Source organism: Orcinus orca, chromosome 9 (genome assembly GCF_937001465.1).
Source record: "Orcinus orca chromosome 9, mOrcOrc1.1, whole genome shotgun sequence".
Lineage (NCBI taxonomy): Eukaryota > Metazoa > Chordata > Mammalia > Artiodactyla > Delphinidae > Orcinus > Orcinus orca.
The window spans coordinates 11193293-11217879 of record NC_064567.1 but is presented as its reverse complement, the minus strand read 5'-3'; the positions used below and the strand labels follow the sequence as shown (position 1 = coordinate 11217879).

The following is a 24587-nucleotide window of genomic DNA, read 5'->3' as shown; positions in this document are numbered from 1 at the left end:
CTAAACCCACAGGGACTTTCAATGTGAACCTGACAGCCTGTGATGGAAATAATCTTCCTTCTTGAATTCTAATAGAAGCATGTTGGTGTCTAGTATTGCTGAAAATGCGTTGATGATAATGTTACACAGTATTACATAATTACAAGAACACTAAAGAAAGATCCAAATCTTCAACAGTAGGCAAATGATTAAATGAGGTATATACACTGGCATTTGCATAAAATGAATCAAGTATAATTTTAAAGATTACATAGAATGAAAAAGTTTATGAGCAGAATTCAAAATAGCATGTATACTAAGATGACAAGGGAGCAAAATTATGAATGAGTGGGGAAAATAATGTGCAAAGGTGAAAAGAGAGTTGTATTGTGGGTTTATGATTTAATAATTTTAAAATGAAAATAAAAAAATAAGAGATCCAGCAATGTTGAAAAAGTAATCTAAAAGAGTATCCAATGAAGAAGAATCATAATTCAAAAGTACAGTTGACCCTTGAACAACATAGGTTTGAACTGTGCAGGTCCACTTCTACACAGGTTTTTTTTTTCAATACTAAATACCATAGTACTGCACGTTTCGCAGTTGGTTGAATCTAAGGATATGGAACCGAAGATACAGGGGGCCGACTGTAAGTTATACGTAGATTTTCAACTGTGTAGAAGGATGACCCAAACCCTCAAGTTGTTCAAGGGTCAACTGTGTTGGCAACACTGCACATGCATGTGTGTGTGCATGTTTCAGAAATATTAGAAAGGAAAGTGGAAAAAAAGTGTTCTATTAACGAGTTAGAATTTTAAAAATATTTTCTGCTTATTAAATAAAAAAGCATTTGTGTGTCATAAAGATGTGGAAGATTTTAAATGTGATTTCTGAATTGCATGTGAAGCAAGGTAATGAAATATATGCCTTCTTAAAAAATTTGATAGGATGTTTGAAAATTAAAGTTTATAACTGAAAATCATCTCTCAGTATCCCACAATCAAGAGATCTACCTATTACGGACATTTGGGGCTTTCTTCTTATGTAATATTTTCTACATATAGCTATTTTTTTTTAAAAAAACTGGGAACATATTGAACCACCATTAGTATCCTATTTTATTTCACTTAATAGTATCCCCAAAGAGCTTTCCCTTGTCCTTAAATATTCTTGGAAACATAATATGTTTAATGGTTAGTTAATAATCCATTGTAGTGTTCTATAATTTCTACTCTTCCCAATAACAAATAATGCTGAATTGCACTCCTTATACATGAATCTGATTATATCTCAGATTATTTATTTTTTAAAGTCCTATTTTAACAAATATATTTTCAAAGGTTGAGGTTTAATTTACATAAAGTAAAATTCACACAATTTAGGTTTATAATTAATGAATTTGGATAAATGTATAGTTTGGTAACGACCACAACAGGAGGTGCGAGAAAGATAGGTTGATGCTGACCTTTCAGCATTGTTTTGATTTTTTGAACTCTGTGAATATATTACTTTGTAGAAGGAAGGAAATAAGGGATGAGCAAGGGAGAGGGAAGGAGGGAGGGAAGGAGGGTTGGATGGAACACACATACTGGGTGCTTGAGAGCTAATATTAAAGAAACTGGGGAGAGGTTTTTCTTTTCTGTTTTTCCCTACTCATCTCAACCTATGCATAGGTATTTCCTTTTTTTTTTTTTTTTTTTTGCGGTACGCGGGCCTTTCACTGTTGTGGCCTCTCCCGTTGCGGAGCACAGGCTCCGGACGCGCAGGCTCAGCGGCCATGGCTCACGGGCCCAGCCGCTCCGCGGCATGTGGGATCTTCCCAGACTGGGGCACAAACCCACGTCCCCTGCATCGGCAGGCGGACTCCCAACCACTGGGCCACCAGGGAAGCCCCATAGGTATTTCTTAATGTAGATAAGTTAAGAAATGTATATATGTGACACACACACACAGACATATATTCTCTTGTACCTTTTCCTTCTCTTCATTTCATCTCAGCCAATTAACTTAGGAAATCATTGCTGCCATCTTGAATCCAGCCACAAGTCAAAAAATGACCCTCATAACATATAAGTAATTCTGTGATGTACCTACCTGCACAAGCACAGAGTCAAGCATTGCAGTGACGTCTTACCTAGTGAATAACCGACGCTAATAACCCATAATCTCCACAGGAGGTTCTATGCACTTCCCTTATTAAGTCTGATTTTTCCTCCTGCGTCAGCCTTCAAGTTGATTTCCCACGTGCACGCATGCACATACACACACACACGATTTAACCAAAAGGCAAAAAATTCAGATTCAGTGATGATGAGAGATGATATAGGCATAGCCAAAGAAAAAAGAGGTATGATTTTGATAGAGAAAAACATCTTTTAAGGCAACTAAAGGGGATTACGTTGTTAAGAAATAGAATTACGCCCAAGTTTTACCTTCCTGGTCCTTAGAATGAAGATCACTAGTAAGCTGAAGTTTGAGCAATCTGATCAATCCCTGTGCCTCTGAACAACTCCTTCCTCACTGCACATATGAGAATGGAGCTGTGGGGTGTTCCAGGAGTTCCATGCCAAGGAGAGGCCACAGCTCGTTCCCTAAGTCTCTGTACGACCCTAGTATACCGTCCTCACTCAGTTCTACCTCATTCTGCTCCCACCAGACAGAAATACCAATGCTCTTTGCTCCAAGGATGCTGAGAGTTTTCATGCACAATATAGGGCGTGGCCTGGTGTGATTTTTCTACTTCTGGGACTACTCCAGCTTCTCATCTCTCTCTTCATCCATCCAACACATGTTTACTGAGCACCTACTAACCTGCTCCGTGTTCAGCACCATATGAGGTGCTGGAGCACAATGTGAAGGGAACAGGCTGGGCAAGGCCCTCAAAGAACTTTCTGTGTAGCCTGTCTTGGAACCTATCAGCTGCCGTCTTCATCCTCCATCAGCAGGTCTTTTGCTTCCAGAGATAAAAATCATCTCTGACTCCTAGATTTAAGGTCTAGCACGTAGAACTTACGCCATCTTTCTGGTATCTCAACTTCTAAATCCTCTAGTTTTTACTTCCATCCTAACCCTATCTGGCTGGACACTGCAAAACCTTTCGCACAGCTCTCTAGACTTTGTCTTACTGGACCCCTCGTGTCCGTCTTCCTTTTCCTTACACTTCAGTTGCAGGCAACCTTCACCTGTCACCTTCCTGGATTAGTCATGTGAACCCTGGGATTCAGCGATATATTTTACTAAACAAGATGCCGGGGGACATAATGGTCACTAAGATGTTTCTCCCCTCAAAGAGCTAAGTGATCTGGTCTGAGGAGGCAACAGGGATCCTGCCCCTCCAGCGCCTCAGGGTATTTTAATACTCTGGTTGATTTATGGCGAGTCCACGTCGAGTACCAAATTCTCTTCTGTTAGCCTGGGAGTAGCCTGAAGACAAGAACCACCTTCTGCTTTTTAACCTGGGACCAACTCCCCACTGGGGTGATGCACTCACCTAACTAAGACTGGGATCTTGGGCATCTTCTTAGAGACTTTAAAGAAACTCGTGTCCCCTTTATTGTCGGTGAAGTACACGCCGGCCACGCTGGTCACAAGGTTCCCAGGGAACGTGAACAGAACCCTTTCATCGTCGCCCTGGTTGGCCCAGTCCCAGGCTTGGCCTCCGACTAGCAAGCCCCCTCCACGTTTCATGAACTTGACCAACTTTTCAGTCATGGTTTCGTTGTAGGCATCAATACAGTAAACCCCCAGGGAGTCTTTCACTTCTGGTTCAACCTTGGCCTCTACACCAGAGCCCTCAAGGATTTTGGCCAGAGGTGCCAGGGATGGGTGTACACCAACAGGAGCCCCAGGGGAAGAGCAAAGCCAGCCCACTGCATTGAGGAGGAAAGGAGTGAGCTGGGCCTCCACCAAGTAGTCCTCGTGGGACACCACCACCAGGCGGCCTCGGCCATAGGAAGAGGCAGCAATGAGGACCTGGCCCATGTCATTCACCATCACCGGGAAGGAGGCCTCTCCAATTAGAAGCAGTTCACATGGGATGGCATCTTCGGGGACATCCCAGCTTGTCACTCCATTCATAAGGGCCTCAAAGGCAGCAGACGGAGTCGCCATGGCTGGATCGGCTTCTGCAGAGAGGAAAGCAAAGACTCAGCCTGGTGAAGAATGGATAAACAAACAAAGAAGCCACTAGCTGGGGCAATTCTTCCCATTAAGCAGATGAGACCGACACTGTGAACTGACTCGAGCACTCATCAGGGCCCTCAGTGTCTCCAATCCAGGAGACCCTGTTGTGCGCTGTCAGCTAACATTCTAAACAAGCTCGACATTTTGCATCACATAAGGAAGCAAACAGAAGTGAAGAATTCGGGCAGAATTGAGTCTCCAAAGACATATATTTAAGTACTAATTCCCAGTGCCTGTGAGTGTGATCTTATTTGGAAGTAGGGTCTTTGCAGATGTAATCAGGTTAAGGTGTGGTCATACTGGATTTGAGTGGGCTCTAATCTAATGACTAGTGTCCTTATAAGAAGAGGATATTTGGACACAGACACAGGTACACAGGGGAGAGACACACAGGCTACGAGAACATGTGGGCAGAGACTGGGGTGATGTCTCTGTGAGCCAAGGAATGCCAAAGATTGCTGGTACACACCAGAAGGTAGGAGAGAGGCATGGAACAGACTCTCCTTCAGAACTTCCAGAAGGAACCAAACCTGTCAACACTTGGATTTCAAACTTCTAAGCCTCCAGAACTGTTAGAGCAGGGGTCCCCAACCCCTGGGCCGCGGATCGCTACTGGTCTGCAGCCTGTAAGGAACTGAGCCGCACAGCAGAGGTGAGCGACGGGTGAAGCTGCATCTGCCGCTCCCCATCGCTCCCCATCTCTTGCATTACTGCCTGAACCATCCCTGCCCCCCCGCCCCCCCGGCCACCGCCGCCCGTCCGTGGAAAAATTGTCTTCCATGAAACTGGTCCCTGGTGCCAAAAAGGCTGGGGACCGTTGTGTTAGAGAATACATTTCTGTTGTTGTAAGCTACTCAGTTTGTGGTACTTTGCTGCGGTAACCAGTGGAAACCAACGCAGTGGTGTAGCATGCTATCTCCCCACCCCAACTCCTCCCCATTTGGCTTCCACACTGATCGTATTAATCTCAGTTTGGGGCCAGAATTTCAGTCTGAAAAGTCTGGGTCCTCATAGAGGGTTCTCTGGTCACAGTCATAGGCTGGGTAAGAGGAAAGCAGAAGTCCTCTGGCTTGAGTCCAGGTCCCAGACAATCAGAAGCAGAGGTAACAATTTATGAACTTACGGCAGATTCTTACTTGCACCTGGACATAGCAGAGAAAGGTGTGTATGTCTGTGGATGCGTACTCACAAAACCCCTCTGCTTCTTCACCACAAGCTCCCCGCTCAAGGTCTCTCTGCAGTCTGAACTCCTCCATATGCACTTCACTGAAGCACTTCCCTCAAGGACAGACGTGTTGAATAGTCAGGACATCCAGGCCTCACTGACCACTCGGTGGGTCTGGACAGTGCTGCTCTCCTGGTCCTTGAGGCTATTACCACCTCCAACCTTAGGGCCTGAGCCAACCTCATCATGTGTAACCTCTCAAACCGCTTCATTCCTATCCTTCTCTTCCCTCTTCTGAACATGCAGATATTCTTTAGGTGTTTATCTCTGGCCCTTACTGCTTTTTTCCCTGTGAAAGAATATGCTCACTCAAGGTACTACGGCAAAGCAATTACGAGCTCAGGCTCTGGAGTTAGGCTGAACTTAGCTTCCTCGTTCATTAAGTAGGGATAATACTATCTACCACATAGGACTGTTCTGAAGATTAAAGGAATAGCATAGGTTAAGTGCCTTTCCATTATGTATTATATATGGATCTATAGATATGTAGACACATACACGTGTTCAATTATTATATATATATCTTTGCTTAAAATTACTTGGTTACGAATAAGCTATTTAAGTATGTGCAAAATAGGGAATTATTGTAAAGCGAAAACAAATCTAACCTAATGTTAGATTTTACCAACACTGGATTAAGCATTTGTCGACTCTTGATTTTACAGGTTTCATATTTTGGAGCCAGTACTAATACTGATGATTGTTTAGTTCTCAAGGATTTCTACGGGCCCTTGGCAGAGGCCTTCCCTGTGCCTTCCCCAGGCCACAGATGCAAAGGCCCTGGTCCTGACATAAACCATAAACTCAAGACCCCTATTGAAAGCACACTCTGCCATTTATAACTGTCTCTGAAACCGAAAAGTCTTAAATTTATTCTTTTCCCTCCAAGTTAGCTCCTCTTGGGTAAAAACATAAGCTCGAGGTCCCTAGTTGTTAAAGAGGGTAACCTCCACCCCAGAGAACTACTGAGAAGATACAATCAGCAAACAGTTGGTTAATAAGAATCTATCACATCCCTGGCTCCTCCTGGGGTCCACAAACAGCCAGGACAGCAAACGGCAAGGAGTCACAGTTGTGTCCCTTCTCTCTTCTGATCCATGTCCAGCTGGTCACAGTGTCGTTCGTCCTTCATGGTTTCCAATCACACTGCCGTTAACCTAGTTTGGGTCCTCAGCGATTCATTCCTGGACTAAATGGACCCGGCTTCTAAGTCACCAGCATCTGTTCTCGCCTTTATTCTTCTACAGCCACTGATTGTATTATTTCCCAGAAAAGAACCCCCCAGAGCTTCGCCTTTGCCCACAGGGGAGAATCTGAGCTTCCTCTTGGGGTTTAAGGCCCCCAGGGCTGCCTGCTTCTTACTTTCCAGCATATCTCTTGCAGCTTCCAGGATACTTGGCCTTCCTGGACATGCCCTGCTTTCATTTTAGATTCTCTTTCCGTTCTCTTTATTCCTGTTCCCTCTCCCACATCTTTCAGGCCACTGAAATCCTACCTTTCTGAGAGAAAATATTCACAGAAAAGGAAACTTAATAAATCTATGCAAATAGGCTCAATATCACGAATCAGGCAATTAAATACAATGTACGTTGCCCATAAGATTGTCCAGAAAGAAGGGGGCAAAAAAGAAAGAGGAAGAGGAGGAGAGAAAGGTAAAGATAATAATGTCCAATGCCCCAAGGCTGTGGAAACACTAGCACGATCTGTTAGAAGGACTGAGAATCTGAAAGCAATCTGACAGTGGCAACTCAGTTTCAAAGGTGTGCCCATCTTAAGATGAGCAGGCCTCCTGATAACCTTTCTTACAAAATAAGAACAGCAGTATTAAAGATATACGCACAAGGATGGTCACTGCCCAACAAAACTGCAAATGGAGATAGATAAGTGAAAATCTAGACAGGGAGATAGATGACAAACAATATTCCCTAGAACCATTTTTGACTCCCGTGGGTACAGGATCTCTAACCCAAAGTCACGGCTACCCAACTTCCATGTAACCCCTGGATAGGCCATGGCACCGAACCTGAGACCCTGGGGCACAGCCCCCAGGTGGCCACCTGTACACACGCTGTGAACAACTGCCATGCTGCCCCCAGCACTGATACTCCAGACACACCCAGAGCAGGGAACTCGCAGTTCTGCCTCACTAGTTGTACTCCGAGCTAGTTCATGGGAGAAGTAGTATCTGTAGAGAAGTGACAAAGGGATGGACAGCTGGCCTGGAGATTTGAAAAGTAGGGGACAAGGGAGAAGAGGGGTGCTTTTCCTGCTGAGTCTCCCACCTGGTTCCTGGGCTTGACAGGTGGCCTGAGGTGAGTGGGGTTTGGGTGGAACCACCTGAGCGCCCTTCTCTCTGCCGGTTTTCCTTGTTCCTTAGTCTGATAGCAAGGCTCTGAGTGTGGCAAGACAAGCTTTGAGAAGGAGAATGCTTGAGAAAAGCATGATAATCTGTATTATAGAATACCACGAGGCTTTCATAAAGAACAGCGTTAAACCTATTTTTCTTCTACCTAGAAGAATGTCCTAGATATATCTGAAGTGAAAATTTCAAATTGCTATAATATGTAGGACAAAAACCCACCTTTGTATGGATGAAGTTACTAACAATAGTAGTACTAGCAATTTTAGTAGTAGTGACGACAATTTAGTGCTTACCAGGTTGCAGGCATCATTATAAGCGCTTTACATACATTATTTAATCCTGACAATAGACCTATGAGGTATGTACTATCACTATCCCAATTTTAAAAATGCGCAAGACCAAAAAACAAACAAAACAAAAAACCCGATGGCCAGAGAATTTGTTACTTGCTTAAGTCACATAGGTGGTAAGTGGATCCTTCATTCAAACCCAGGAAATCTAGCACTGGAGTCCATGTTCTTAAGTACCAGAAATACATAAGCCTGTTACTAGGATTTTATATAAACAGAAAACTATGGAGGCCACATTTCAACAGGCTAACACTGACTGCATAGGAAAGGAAGAGGTGAACAGTATTCTTTCTCTTTATATAAGTCTGCACAACAATCCTTTGAATTGTTGCATGTATTTCTATTACAATTAAAAATAGCACAGGTGTCATGAAGAACCTAGGGGTAAGACAGGAATAAAGACGCAGACCTCCTAGAGAACGGACTTGAGGATATGGGGAGGGGAAGGGTGAGCTGTGACAGGGCGAGAGAGAGTCATGGACATATACACACTAACAAACGTAGTAAGGTAGATAGCTAGTGGGAAGCAGCCGCATGGCACAGGGATATTGGCTCGGTGCTTTGTGACCGCCTGGAGGGGTGGGATAGGGAGGGTGGGAGGGAGGGAGACGCAAGAGGGAAGACATATGGGAACATATGTATATGTATAACTGATTCACTTTGTTATAAAGCAGAAACTAACACACCATTGTAAAGCAATTATACCCCAATAAAGATGTTAAAAAAAATAGCACAGGTAATATAAATTCAATCAAGTAAACACATTAAATGATTGAATATATAAATGATTGGATTCATCAACTGATCCTATCTCACTCATTCTAAAATGTCTTCCTTCATCTCCCAAGTTGTGCATTTGTCCACCAATAAATGTGAATTCCTCCTCTGTGGAGGTTCCCTGAACTTTGTAGCTGGTTCTGTCCCCACTTTAACCAGCTATCAATGACTCCCACACTCAATTTTTCAACCAAATGCTTCTTCTTTGTGCCTGAATCCCTGTCTGCCCTCCTAGCTTGGTGAGCGCAGATTGACATAGCCTGGGGTAATTTCTTATTTCTCCCCTTAAGTTCTTCATCCTTGGTTCTCCTTCTGTGGATCCTGCTTTCTCTCCCCAGACCCGCTAACTAATGGAACCCAAGGCACTTCGGGAGTAGAAGGCACCTCAGGCACGACCTGTAACTCAAGGAGAGAGCTTTACAGATCCCTTACCCCTTCCACAAAGAGGCCCCATGGCACCTAAACGGGGTCTCCCTTTAAGAGACGTACCTGGAAGGCAAGAAGGTAGTGGGCCTGCCTTGGATATGGCACCACATCCTGCACTGTAGCTTGGTCTGAAATCCCCAAAGTAGAGTAAGTATCTGAGGTCAGGGGACGTGATTTATATATCTGGATTCCCCACAAGAATGAAGAGGTGCTCCACGGGTGGACGACTGAATCATGGATGTGAACGTAAGGGCAAACCTGGGATCAATTCTTCAGCATACAGCTACTCGGGCCTTGCAAAATGATCCATATCACAGACACCCAATCCTATAGGTCTTCTCGTCTTCATGCTTTTTTTTCCATGAACGCTTTGTTTATTTTTCCTTATATGTCCAGTATCTTTTCCAGTGTCCACCATCTTCTGTTAATAGTAGCCAGAATTGGGGTGGGTTCATACCAGCCCAATCTTATTTATTTTTCACTTAAAATGGTTTAATTCATACATTTAAAAGAATATGTAATGCACGTGGAAGAATTTGGATGGTAAAATAATAAAACGATTTAAAAATTAAACAGACTTCCATACACCAATCACCCAGATTAAACAACAGGCCGTTACTAACATCTTTGAAGGCCCTCTTGTGGCCCTCCAGAATCAGTTCCCCCCCCCATCCCCATAAAAACAGGCAGGATGCAGAACTCTGCTTTTTCTATTCCTCTAGTTTAATCTTAATGCGCTCCCTTCTTAATTCCTAAGTTCCCCCTGGGTTCTCTGTCTTTCTCTCACTCATATTTGCTCACTTTTCTCACTAGGTAAATCCCAGGAAAATAGCATAATGTAGGAGTATGAGCGCATAAGTGAGACCTGAGTTAAAAAAAAAAAATCCAGGTGTTGCCTCTTCCTAGCTGTTGATCATCTGGCTTCAGAGGGTGTCCTATCAAATGGACAATATGGGAGAGGGCCGGCCTTGACTCCGAGGGGCTGTCAGGACTAAGTTCTGGTGTGGGATCCTCCTCCCTCCTTTCCTCTCCAGGCCTTCACCAGGCCAGACTTTCCTCCCCAGGCCCAGAGCCAGTCTGCAAAGAGCATGTCGGTGACGTCAGAGGAGTGGAGAGGGGGCTGAGGTGGGGGGAAGCAGCAGAAGGAGGGGTGAGAGGAGGGAAGACAGCGGAAAAGCTCGCGTGCGTTGGCAGGGAAATCTCCAGGCCCGCTGGCACGGAGGTCTGGGTCGGTTGGAGGTACACAGACCATCGGCTCCTCTTAGACACACACACACATTCCCTAGTCTCGGTGGGGGCAATGCAAGTGGGCGAGGGATCTCAGTCCCAGAGAGTGTTTGCAAAGATCAAAGGGCAGTAGGACAGAAGTGATGCTCTACCACCAGCTCCCCGTGTGACCCTGAGCAAGCCCTGCCACCTGCCTGGGCTACGGTAGTCTCACCCGATAAAGCTGCGAATTAGATGCTGTTTCTCTAGGCCATGTTTGTGCGCAACTCGACAACACAAAGCAATTAAACATCAGATGTTAGAACCCCAAGAGGAGGAGCAATGCGGCAGGAGGGATGCAGAGCCGGAGAACACAGAACAATCTGTCACAGGAAGGCGGACACAACAGCGAGGGATTGTGCCCCTATCTGGGAACCGGCAACCCTGCCGCTCGCCGGGGCCCACAGGTCCGCCCGCGCCCCCCTCGCGCCCCCTCGGCCTCCGGCACCGCCCTCTCCCTACCCGAGCTCAGTCCACGGCCACCCGCCCCTGATCCAGCCTGCGGGGCATTCGGAGAGGGCCACTCACCAGGTCGCCCTGCAACTTCCAAGGCGGCAGCTGGAAGAAGGAGGGCTGGGGGCAGAGGGAGACGCAGGGTTTTGCGGGGAAGGGGCGTCCCAGCAAGCGGCGCTGGGCGAGCGAGCTGGGCGGAGACGAAGCGGGGGTGGGGTTCCGGACTAGTCTCCTCCTCCCCGCTTCCTCCTGGGCGGGACCGCGACCCCGAGGGGCGGCGCTTGGCAGGGGACAGCACTTCTTTGTGTCGCCTGTGGGCTCGGCATTGCGGTGGCCCCCATTCTGGCAGTGGGGACGGCCGTCTAATTAAAGACAAAACTTCTCTGACTAGTCATTAGTAAAGGAAATGGCTGAACAAATCATAGACACAGTCTACAGAGTATTATTCAATTCTCATGAAGAGGTTAGATCTCCATTTCGTCGGAGGAATGTACTTGACATATTGCCTAGGGGAAAATAAAAATTGCAGAAATTGTTGAATATGCTTTCATTTTTGTAATAAAAAGCATCCCTCCATATATTTGTATTATGGTGGGTGAAAGGATAGCTACATCTCTACCTGCTAATATTTGTTTAATTGGAGGAATAGTGCAGGGCAACTTTTATATAGCGCTGCATTATTTGCACTGTTACTGTGTTGTTTGGTAAATTAAAAATAAGAATATATTATATCTCAAGCAAACAATAGGTGACTAAAATTGATTCTTCTGTGTACTTTTCAAATCCTCTTTCTTTCCTAAAGTCCTTTCTGATGACCAGTTGACAGTTGCTCCTCCCTTCTCTGAATTCCAAGTTCCTACTTTGTGTGGTGACTTCACCTAGCTCAGGTGCTAAGGTAGTATAATGTAGGATAATGGTTAGGAACTCAGACTGTCACCAGATAACCTGGATTCAGATCTTAGTGCTATACTTTAGGGGCTGAGTGACTTTGCACAAGTTACTTAATTCCTCTGTTCCTCGGCTTAAGCCTGGTGAGTGAATACAAAGTTCTTGGATCAATGTCTGGCATATACAGTAAGACTGTAATGACTGCTTGTTAAATAAAATAAATATTCCGGTCATCCTAAGAATTAATAAATATGTTTCAAGAAAATGCATACTTTTTCATCTTGACTAGGATTTTGGTCCAAATCCAAGTCATATTTCCTTTCTCCATCTCCCTTCAGTCCTCTTTCCCTAAATTGAATCATATGAACAATAATTCAATAGGAGCATGTGGGCAGGTGAGCTCACTGGCAGGGTTTACATAGAGGAAATGCCAGGAACAGAAATCAAGAGGACCTGAATTCAGGATCCTGCTCGGTGAAAGAGTGACGGTGAGGCTGTCTTTTATCTTCTCCAGGGGTCAGGGTCCTCTTCTAAACAAAGAGGGCTGGTGACTTGCTTGCTAAGAAAGACCCTTTTGGGTCTGAAATGCCAAGACTAGTAGCACCAAGGTAAAACCTGAAACATTGTTTCACGAAAAATTTAAACTTCAAAACAAATGCATATACTGCATACATAAAAATAAATAATAGGACAAAAATATACATGGGAGGGATACAACCTAACTTACCTCTCAGGATGGTGGCATGAGACTTGGTGGGGAAAAGGTTTTAAATGTCAGATTTTGTTTCTTAAAAAGGAGGAGAGACACACACAGAGGGAGAGAGGGGGAGTGACGTTGAGAGAGAAAGAGGGAGCTGAAGGAAAGGTGATAAAATGTCAACACCTGATAAATCTGTTATATTATTTTCTGTACTTATCTGTAGCTTTGACAGATTTTATTATGAAAAATGTTTAGAAAGGGCAAGAATGCATTAGACTTTTGATGGTTACCTTCCCGGAGGAGAAGAAATAACAGAACTAAAGAAATAAAAGCCAGAGTGGTGGAAAAAAAAGCAGAGCCAGAAACAGACATGGAGAAACCGCAGGGAATCCTCTTTGAAAGACATCTGCCTCCTTAGGCCCAACTGGTCTCAGACCAAAAACCCGACCACTTTCTCAGTCCCGCTGGGCCCACTCCCCTGGGACCCTGGCCGCGTCCCTTCCTCTCGAAGCCCGGCCGCAGGGAACTCGGTTGGTGCTCCGTGGCCTGCTCTGGTCCCAGAAACCATCTTTGTACAAGACTCACCCGTAGTCCAGCAATATCCACACCCGCTACTTCAAAGGGGGGAGGGACTCCTCTGCAGAGACGTGACAAGGAGATGGGGCACACAGCCCGGGATTTGAAAATTGGTGGAGGTGGTGGGGGACGCTGCGGGTAGAGGTGAGCAGCGGCGGGGGTGGGGAGGGAGAAGGCGGCCGTCCCGGGAGCTGATTGGCTGACGCAGCGGTGGGGGCGGAGCCTGGCCGGCAGCCCACAAACCGCAGAGGCTCCGCTTTGTGTCAGTTTCTGCGCGCAGATGCCCCCAGCAAATGCAGGACGGAGAACCCCCGCCCCCGCCTTGGCAGTGTTGCAGGGCAGTTTGCGGAAAAAGAAATCCGTGATACTATTTACCAGCAAACGAGTTGGTGGATAGTGATAGTTCTTTATATAAAATAATACAACTATTTCCAAGGATGTGTTAAATCTATATATATTTGCCAGGAGTTTGGCTATATTTATTTATTTATTTTTATCACAGCTAATAAAGGTTTTTTTAAATTATTTTTTTTACATCTTTATTGGAGTATAATTGCTCTACAATGGTGTGTTAGTTTCTGCTTTATAACGAAGTGAATCAGTTATACATATACATATGTTCCCGTATCTCTTCCCTCTTGCGTCTCCCTCCCTCCCACCCTCCCTATCCCACCCCTCTAGGTGGTCACAAAGCACCGAGCTGATCTCCCTGTGCTATGCGGCTGCTTCCCACTAGCTATCTATTTTACGTTCGGTAGTGTATATATGTCCATGCCACTCTTTCACTTTGTCACAGCTTACCCTTCCCCCTCCCCATATCCTCAAGTCCATTCTCTAGTAGGTCTGTGTCTTTATTCCTGTCTTACTATATTTATATTTTTAATAAACATTTAACGTGGTAGTAAAACGGAGATTTTGCAATTTTGTACAAATAAATTTAAAAATATTTTTATATGCTTATATAAACACAAATTTTATGGAAGACATACATCAAACTATAAGAATTGGACAGTAAAGAGAAGATTATTTGTATTTTTTCTTCATACACCTCATTAACGTTTCAACGGTAATATATATTATTTTGTGATAAAAATAGATAAATTTAATCAATGAAATAGATAAAATATCCTTGCTCAAGCAGCCGGTAGTGACCCTCCTATAAAAATGATTTCTCCCTGTGTATGGGTTTCCTGAATTTCGTTCCTATTCCTGACTCATTTTAATCAAGGAAGAGTGGGATGCAACACTTGACTTTTGAGCCAGGATCTGGCTTTATGCCTGGCCACGTGTTGTCTTGAATCAGGTGTCTGCTGATCTAGCTTGGTGAGCTCAACATTAGAAACCAGGGTGAAAACCACAGCCCCTTTTTATGGCTGGCCCCAAAGGCCTACAAGATCTGTGGGGCCTCTGTATACTGTCCTGTTTCCTCACCCCTCACCTATCACCACCCTGGTCCCTATACACTGGGTACCTAAGGAGAAGATGTCCCCAGACCAAACTATCCTCAGGAAGAGACAATTTTAAAGCTTTCTCCCCTAGCACAAAACAGTGTCCAGGCTGGACCTTCCACAGGAATGTGGATTCAAGGTAAAGTGGATAGAGTACCACACCTTGTACTACTTCTGGGTTTCATTACAACTCCCCAAACCAGAGTAAGCCCAAGCCAAGAACTCTGTCATTCTTTTCCAGATTCTCCACTTCATGTGGCCGTAAACAGGTGATCCGTGATGTCCAACTGATGGTTGAATGGACAAGACAGATGATTGTGGGGTGAGGAAAGCAATCCTAGGATCACTCCTCTATGAAACAAATAGGACCGTGACATAGAAAACTGACCACATTGCAAATTTTCTGTATTGTAAGTTTTCTCCTCATGTTCGTGCTCTTTTAATTTTCTCCCTTAAGCCTTTTGTTTTCTGTGTCTCCCAAAATTTCAACTGGTTCTATCCTCTGTTTCTCTGTTTCAGACTCTACCTTACTAGCTCAAGTATAAGTATAAATCCTGTATCCTTTCTTTTTTTTTTTTTTTGCGGTACACGGGCCTCTCACTGTCGCGGCCTCTCCCGTTGCGGAGCACAGGCTCCAGACGCGCAGGCTCAGAGGCCATGGATCACAGGCCCAGCCGCTCCGCGGCATGTGGGATCTTCCCGGACCGGGTCACGAACCCGTGTCCCCTGCATCGGCAGGCGGACCCTCAACCACTGCGCCACCAGGGAAGCCCCCTGACTCCTTTCTTATTTCTACTTCCCCTAGAGGTTCTGTTTTACTTTCCAGTTTCTGCCCTGAGTAATAGAGACTGCCATGAAATCCTGAAAGCACTGAAATAACTTTTGAGATATTAAGTTCTGTAGATACTCAGCAACATAGGAATGAATGAAGAAGTTATTAACAGTCCATACTACAAAATGTTACGCAGTTTTTTAAAAAGATGAGCTCAAGTCAAACCTTGAGGAATGCTCTCAACATATATTTTTAGTGAAAAATTAATGATCCTACTTTTGTATGTTTCTGTTTATCTAACAGGAAAAATAAGGATATATTTGGCTACCTCAGGAAGTGGGAAGGGTTGACCAGTAATTTTTTCTTTAGATATTTTGTATTTTTAAAATGTTACAAAAATTATTTTGAAATAAAAAATAAGACTATTCAGTAATACCACTCTTAAGTATATATCCAACAGAAATGCAAACACACGTCACCAAAAGACATGTACTAGAATGTTCAAAGCAGCACCATCCTTAATAGTCTGGAAGTGACCCAAAAGCTACCCTCACTGCTTTCTCATGCCTAGTGCCACCACGGCACTACCTTCTTTAAACTACTTTTTATTTTTTGGCTGCTCTGAGGCATGTGGGATCTTAGTTCCCCCACCAGGGATGGAAGCTGCGTGCCCTGCATTGGAAGCACAGAGTCTTAACCACTGGACCGCCAGGGAAGTCCCCTACTTTCTATTATAAGAGTCTTAAATGTTACTTTCAGACCCACAAATATTGAGAATTTATTATCAAAATGTCTGCTTTAACAGAAATTCTAAAGGATAGATCTCAAGAAGAAATAAAATAATCTTAGATAAACAATCTGAGATGTAAGACAAAATGGTGAGAGACTTCCAATTCTGTCATTGAGAAAATACCTTGTTTAGAACAATGCTTCCACTAAAAACAGCAATAAAAGTTGGATAAAATGTAGGAAACAAGGGAAGACTTTGAAGAGCAAACAATATAAGCAGGATGAGAGAAGCTACAATCCTGAGGGAAGGAAAACTCAGGACATGAACTGCACATTCACTGTGGCTTCTTCTTTTAGGGCATTTTCCAGTTCACAATGCAGGATAACTGAGGCCAAGCAGGAAGTGTCAGCGTTACTGGTTCAAGATTACCAAACCAGTTAAAACTCAAAGGAGTGAAATTTCAGACAAGAAGAAACCTCAGAGAAGTGAATCTAAAAATCTATGTACAAATTCCCCTTAAGTCACTGGCTGACTCCTAAGCTATGCATGCACAGGGAGAGACCCAAAAAACCTGCAGAAAATAATGGCTAAAATGCCAATCAATTGAGCAGTCATTTCAGTAGCTGTACTATTATGGAAATATGGAGGTCCAGTCCCACCAAAGTAACTAATTTTTATCAACACTATCTGCTTTCAGTTGAGATATGAGAAAAACCATGGCATATGAATAAAAATAATGCCTGAGAAGTAAGGTCTATGCTCTTGGATAAAGGAAAAACCTGAAAGGGACCAGTTCTAAGAAAGCTTAAAGCTAATCTCTGATAGTATTAAAGTAATCTGCTGGTACTTTATCTGTCCCCCACGCCAGAAAAATCCTCTTTGATAAACAATAACATCAACCAGAACTTTCTGATTTTTCATTCATGATGTCCTGCATCCAATCAAAAATTTAGAAGGAGGCTAAAAATAAGGATGAATTATCAAGAACTCAAGAGAAACAACAAAAAATAGAAATAGACAAGTGGTTCAGACATTTGAGTTCTTAGACAGGGACTGATTTTAAAATAACTGTGATTAATGTGTTCAAAAATAACAGAAACAGCCTGGAGAATACCAGTATAGAATTAAAACGTAAAATATTAAAATACAAATTTTAGAAATAAAACATAATCATTGAAATCAGGAATTCAATAGTTGGTTGTAATACCATATTAGACACAAATGACCAAAGAATTGATGAACTACAACAAGAATCAGTAGAAAGTACCTAAAAATAACACACAGAGGAAAGAAAGGATGCATAAGGAGATGAAAGGATACAGTAAAACTATAATAGGAATTATGAGACATAGTAAAAAGTCTTGACATATGTGTAATTAGACTCCCAGAAGAAGAGGAGAGACAGTGAAACAGAAGCAATATGCTAATAATTAATGATTGAAAATTCTCAAGAGATGAAAAACATCAAAACTCAAATTAAAAAAAACCCCTCAGGCTTCCCTGGTGGCACAGTGATTGAGAGTCCACCTGCCTATGCAGGGGACACAGGTTCGTGCCCCAGTCCAGGAAGATCCCACATGCCGTGGAGCGGCTGGGCCCGTGAGCCATGGCTGCTGAGCCTGCGCGTCCGGAGCCTGTGCTCCACAACGGGAGAGACCACAACAGTGAGAGGCCAGCGTACCGCAAAAAAAAAAAAACAAGAAAAACAAAACAAAAAAACCCTCCTCATTCCCTAAGCAGAATAAATACAGAGAAAACTACACCTAGGCACATTATAGTCAAATGCTAAGAAACAAATTCAGAGAGGAAATCTGAAAGTCAGCAAGAAATAAAGGATACTTTCCATTTAGAGGAACAATAATACATCTGGCTTTTCAAAAGAAAATGATAGAAACTGGAACATAGTGGTATTGGTTAAAAAAAAAAAAAAAGACAATCTGCCAACCTAAAACTCTATGCACAACAAAAATACCCCTCAAAAAATGAAGGCAAAATAAAGACAATTTTAGATAAACAAAAGCTGAGAGAATTTGCTAGCATTACAGTATAAAAAGCAGTACTTCAAAATTAAGAAAAATGATCCCAGATGGGAGTACATAACTATAGGAGGAATTGAGAATACTGGAAAGAGTAAATACCTGGGCAAATATCAATATTGATATTTAAATAAACAAATACGTCTTGTGGGATATAAAAGCATAATAAACATACAATAACAAGAGCACAGCTGCAAGATGGTGGTTAATGAAGATAAATGGTTTTAAATTTATTGCATTGTTTGAGCCTTACCCATACCCTGACACCAAAGTCAGACAAGGAGACTATAAGAAAGGAAATTACAGACCAACATCCCTGATGAATATAGATGCAAAAATCCTCAACAAAATATTACCAAAGTGAATTCAACAGTACATTAAAAAAATCATACACCATGATCAGGTGGGATTTATTCCAGGGATGCAAGGATGGTTCAACATCTGCAAATCAATAAATGTGCTACCACATTAACAAAATGAAGGATAAAATCATCTCAGCAGATGCAGAAAAAGCATTTGACAAAATACAACTCCCTTCCATGACAAAAAACTATCAACAGATTGGATATAGAAGGAATGTACCTCAACAAAATAAAGGCCACATATGGCAAGCCTACAGTTAACATCACACTCAAGAGTGAAGGCTGAAAGCTTCTCCTCTAGGATCAGGGACAAGGGGTCCCCCCTTCACTTTTTTTCAACATAGTACTGGAAGTTCTAGCCAGAGCAATGAGGCAAGAAAAAAGAAATGCCATCCAAAATGGAAAGAAAGAAGTTAAATTGCCTTTGTTTGCAGATATCTCTGTTTGCAGATGACTAACTTCTTTTATTAAGCTTTTCTATATATAAACTTGCAGAGACAATTCAACATTATTACTTCTTCCAATCCATGAACAGAATAGCTTTTAATTTGTGTCTTCAGTTACTTTCATCAATGTTTTATAGTTTTCAGTGTACAGGTCTTTTACCTTCTTGGTTAAATTGGTTCCTAAGTATTTATTGTTTTTGATGCTATTGTAAATGGGATTCTTGTTTTAAATTTTCCTTTCAGGAAATTGCTAAATTGCTGTTAGTGTATAGAAACACAACTGATTTTTTTTTTTTTTAATTTAGGTCCTGACTAACTGGTACTCACTTATTTATTTAAATTTATTTATTTTTGGCTGCGTTGGGTCTTCGTGGCGGTGCGCGGGCTTCTCCTTGCGGTGGCCTCTCTTGTTGCACAGCACGGGCTCTAGGCACGTGGGCTTCAGTAGTTGTGGCACGTGGGCTCAGTAGCTCCGCAGCATGTGGGATCCTCCCTGACCAGGGCCCGAACCCTCGTCCCCTGCATTGGCAGGCAGACTCTCAACCACCATGCCTCCAGGGATGTCCCCACAACTGATTTTTGTAAGTTGACTTTATATCCTGTAACCATACATTCAACTGATCTCTGACAAATGTGCGAAGCACACACAATGGGGAAAGGATAGTCTCTTCAATAAATGGTGTTGGAATAACTGGATATCCACATGCAGAATAACGAAAGTGAATTCTTCCCTCATACCATATACAAAAAGCAATTCAAAATGCATTAAATACTTAAACATAAGATCTGAAACTGTAAAGCTACTAGAAGAAAGCATTGGAAAAAAGCTTAACACTGGGCTGGGAAATACATTTTTGGATATGACCCCAAAAACACATGCAATAAAAGCAAAAATAAACAAGTGGGGCTATATCAAACTAAAGTTTCTGCACAGGGAAGGAAACAACAGAGTAAAGGGACAACCCACAGAATGGGAGAAAATATTTACAAACCATATATCCAATAAGGAGTTAATAATATCCAAAATATATGAGGAACTCAAACAACTCAATAGCAAGAAAACAAATAATCCAATTAAAAATAAGCAAAGGACCTGAATAGACATTTCACAAAAGAAGATATACAAATGGCCAACAGGTATATGGGAAAGTACTCAAATCCACTAATCATCATGGAGATGCAAATCTAAACCACAAGATATCACTTCACACCTGTTAGAAGGGCTAATATCAAAAAGAGAAAAAATAGCAAGTGTTGGTGAGGATGTGGAGAAAAGGAAACCCTTGCACATTGTTGATGTGAATGTAATTGGTACAGTCATTATAGAAAACAGTATAGAGATTCATCAAAAAATTAAAATTAGAACTACCATATTATCTAACAATCCTAGTTCTGGGTATATATTCAAAGGACATGAAATCAGTAACTGGAAATAATATCTGCACTGCCATGTTCATTGCAGCATTATTCACAGTAGCCAAGATATGGAAACAACCTAAGTGACTAACAAATGGATTAATGAATAAAGAAATTGTGGCATATGTACACAATGGAATTTATATAGCCATTAAAAAGAAGGAAATCCTGCCATTTGTGACAACATGGATGAAACTCAAGGCATTATGCTAAGTTTTGAAATAATTCAGAAAGAGAAAGACAAATACTGTACAACTTCACTTATATGTGGAATCTAAAAAAGTTGAACTTATAGAAGCAGAGAGTAGCATGGTCGTTACCAGGAGTTGGGGAGAGGTTGGAAATGGGGAAATATTGAGCAAAGGTTGCAAAGTTTCAGCTATGCAGGCTGAATAAGTTCTGGAGCGCTAATGTATAACACAATGACTGTCGTTAACAATATTGTATTATATACTTGAAATTTGCTAAGATAGTATATCTCAATTGTTCTCACCAAAAAACGGTAAACTATGCAAGGTGATCAATATGTTAATTAGCTTGATTGTGGTAATCATTTCACAATGTATACATATATCTAAACATCACATTGTACACCTTAGATATATGCAAGTTTTATTTCTCAATTATACTTCAATAAATGTTATGAGTTAAGTGTGCTATACTACTAGAATTACTGCTAAAACATTTGACCTAAAACATTAGAACATGTAACTTCCAAATAAGAGAAGGAGTAAAATGGGGAATAAAAGAGAAAAAAGAAAGAGTGTTTAGGAATGAAAGAGACAGATAAAGCAGAAAAAATTAAAAGCAGATATAAGATGGTAAAAATAAATCCAATTGTATTACTAATCACAGTAAATATAACTGGATTAAATTATTCAATGATGTTATAAATTGTCTAACAAAAATTTTAAAAACCTAGGATTTAAAGAAATACACATAAGTTTATGACATATATGCTTTTTTATGTACTGGTATCTCATTGTGGTTTTTATTTCTTTATTTTTAAATTTTTTAGTTTACATTGGACTATAGTTGATTTACAGTGTTGTGTTAGTTTCAGGTGTACAGCAAGGTGATTCAGTTATACATATACATATACCTATTCTTTTTCAAATTATTTTCCCATTTAGGTTATTACAGAATATTGAGCAGAGTTCCCTGTGCTATACAGTAGGTCCTTGTTGCTTATCTATTTAAAATACAGTAGTCTGTATATGTCAATCCCAAACTCCCAATCTATCCCTCCCCACAACCTTTCCCCATAAATTTGTTTTCTGTGAGTCTGTTCTGTTTTGTAAATATTTTCATTTGTATCTTTTTTTTTTAGATTCCACATATAAGCAATATCACAAGATATCTGTCTTTCTGTCTGACCTACTTCACTTAGTATGATAATCTCCATGTCCATCCATGTTGCTCCAAATGGCATTATTTCATTCTTTTTAATGGCTGAGTAATATTCAATTGTATATGTGTACTACATCTTCTCCATCCATTCATCTGTCAATGGACATTTAGGCTGATTCCATGTCTTCGCTATTGTGAACAGTGCTGCAATGAACACTGGGGTGCATGTATCCTTTCAAACCATGGTTTTCTCTGGATATATGTCCAGGAGTGAGATTACTGGATCATACGGTACTCTAGTTTTAGTTTTTTAAGGAATTTCCATACTGTTCTCCATAGTGCCTATACCAATTTACATTCCCACCAACAGCGTAGAAGGGTCCTCTTTTCTCCACACCCTCTCCAGCATTTATTGTTTGTAGACTTTTTAATGATGGCCATTCTGACTGGTGTGAGGTGATATCTCATTGTAGTTTTGATTTGCATTTCTCTAATAATCAGTGATGTTGAGCATCTTCATGTGCCTGTTGGCCATCTGTATGTCTTGTTTGGAGAAATGTCTATTTAGGTCTTCTGCCATTTTTTGATTGGGTTGTTTGTTTTTTGGTATTAAGCTGTGTGAGCTGTTTGTAAATTTTGGAGATTAATCTCTTGTTGGTAGCAGCGTTTGCAAATATCTTCTCCCATTCTGTGGACTGTCTTTTCGTTTTGTTTATGGTTTCCTTTGCTGTGTAAAAGCTTTCGAGTTTTATTAGGTCCCATTTGCTTATTTTTGTTTTTATTTCCATTACTCTAGGAGACAGATTGAAGAAGATCTGTGATTTATGTCAGAGAGTGTTCTGCCTACATTTTCCACTAAGAGTTTTATAGTATCTGCTCTTAAATTTAGGTCTTTAATCCATTTTGAGTTTATTTTTGTGTATGGTCTTAGAGAATTTTCTAATTTCATTCTTTCACATTTAGCTGTCCAGTTTTCCCAGCACCATTTATTGAAGGGACTGTCTTTTTTCCATTGTATAGTCTTCCTTCCTTCGTCATAGATTGATTGACCATAGATGCATGGGCTTATTTCTGGGCTTTCTATCCTGTTCCATTGATCTATATTTCTGTTTTTGTGAAAGTACCACACTGTTTTGATGACTGTAGCTTTGTATTGTAGCCTGAAGTCAGGGAGCCTGATTCTTCCAGCTCTGTTTTTCTTTCTTAAGATTGCTTTGGCTATTCAGGGTCTTTTGTGTTTCCATTCAAATTAAATTTTTTTTGTTCTAGTTCTGTGAAAAATGCCATTGGTAATTTGATAGGGATTGCATTGAATCTGTAGATTGCCTTGGGTAGTACAGTCATTTTGACAATATTGATTCTTCCAATCCAAGAACATGGTATATCTTTTCATCTGTTTGTGTTAGCTTCAATTTCTTTCATCAGGGTCTTATAGTTTTTAGAGTACTGGTCTCTTGCATCTTTAGGTAGGTTTATCCCTAGGTATTTTATTCTTTTTGATGAGATGGTAAATGGGATTGTTTCTTTAATTTCTCTTTCTGGCCTTTCATTGTTAGTGTATAGAAATGCAACACATTTCTGTATATTAATTTTGTATCCTGCAACATTACCAAATTCATTGATGAGCTCTAGTAGTTTTCTGGTAACTTCTTTAGGATTTTCTAGGTATAGTATCATGTCATCTGCAAACAGTGACAGTTTTACTTCTTCTTTTCCAATTTGGATTCCTTTTTACTTCTTTTTCTTCTCTGACTCCTGTGGCTAGGACTTCCTAAACTATGTTGAGTAAAAGTGGTGAGAGTGGACATCCTTGCCTGGTTTCTGATCTTAGAGGAAATGCTTTCAGCTTTTCACCACTGAGTATGATGTTGGCTGTAGGTTTGTCATATATGGGCTTTATTATGTTGAGGTATGTTCCCTCTATGCCCACTTTCTGGAGAGTTTTCATCATAAATTGGTGTTGAATTTTGTCAAAAGCTTTCGGCAAATTCTATCAAACATTTAAAGAATTGTTAACACCTATGCTTCTGAAACTCTTCCAAAAAATTGCAGAGGAAGGAACACTCCTAAACTCATTCTATGAGGCCACCATTACCCTGATACCAAAACCAGACAAAGGTGCCACAAAAAAAGAAAATTACAGGCCAATATCACTGATGAACATAGATGTAAAAATCCTCAACAAAATACTAGCAGATCAAATCCAAGAATACATTAAAAGGATAATACACCATGATCAAGTGGGATTTATCCCAGGGATGCAATGATTTTTCAATATCCACAAATCAATCAGTGTGATACACCACATTAACTAATTGAAAAATAAAAACCATACAATCATCTCAATAGATGCAGAAAAGCTTTTGACAAAATTCAACATATATATTTAAAACACAGATTTAGAAAGATTTAAAGTGAAAGGATGAAAGAATGATAAATGAGGTAAACACCAATCAAGAAACTCTTGATTTGATGATATATGAACACATTAAGAATTCAAAACAAAAGCATTAATATTTTATTTTATTTTAGCCATAATATTTTATATCCCTACATTATGATAAAATTTTCAATTTATTCCAATTCCCTAATAGCATTGCCTCAAAATATATAAAGTAAAAATAAACAGATCTACAATGAGAAATTTCAAAATTCACCATCATAGTGAGAGATTTTAATGTATCTATTTTTGTATTGATAATTTAAGCTGATAAAAATTGGTGAAGATATGGCAGCTCTAGATTTCATAATTAACACACTTGTTTTAAAGGTATATACAGGACATTATATAATTAGAGACTACACATTATTTTCAAGCACACAAAACTGACAATGTGCTAGGA

At 41.2% G+C, this 24587-nt stretch overlaps 1 protein-coding gene and 1 long non-coding RNA gene across 10 annotated transcripts in view; one reads left to right on the top strand and one right to left on the bottom strand.

The window, feature by feature from the left end:
• The window catches only part of LOC117202274 (uncharacterized), a 183210-nt gene that overhangs the window by 147321 nt on the left and 11302 nt on the right, over positions 1–24587 (top strand). Inside the window, exon 4 of one of the 3 annotated variants that reach the window (XR_007479158.1) lies at positions 14874–15042. The exons of 1 other annotated variant lie outside the window; for it this stretch is intronic. This is a non-coding gene — a long non-coding RNA (uncharacterized LOC117202274). The remainder of the gene's footprint in view (positions 1–14873; positions 15043–24587) is intronic. One more of the 3 variants, XR_007479160.1, reaches the window with a different exon arrangement.
• Positions 1–24587, bottom strand: part of LOC101270044 (TRPM8 channel-associated factor 1) — a 105963-nt gene that overhangs the window by 75255 nt on the left and 6121 nt on the right. For 5 of the 7 annotated variants that reach the window (XM_049714709.1, XM_033432276.2, XM_033432275.2 and 2 more), the window contains exon 2: positions 3470–4103. In XM_049714709.1, coding sequence (XP_049570666.1) covers positions 3470–4103 — 634 coding nt within the window. Of the gene's footprint in view, positions 1–3469; positions 4104–11095; positions 11258–13193; positions 13355–24587 lie in introns of those variants that run through there. The other 2 variants (XM_033432278.2, XM_033432279.2) reach the window with 2 other exon arrangements.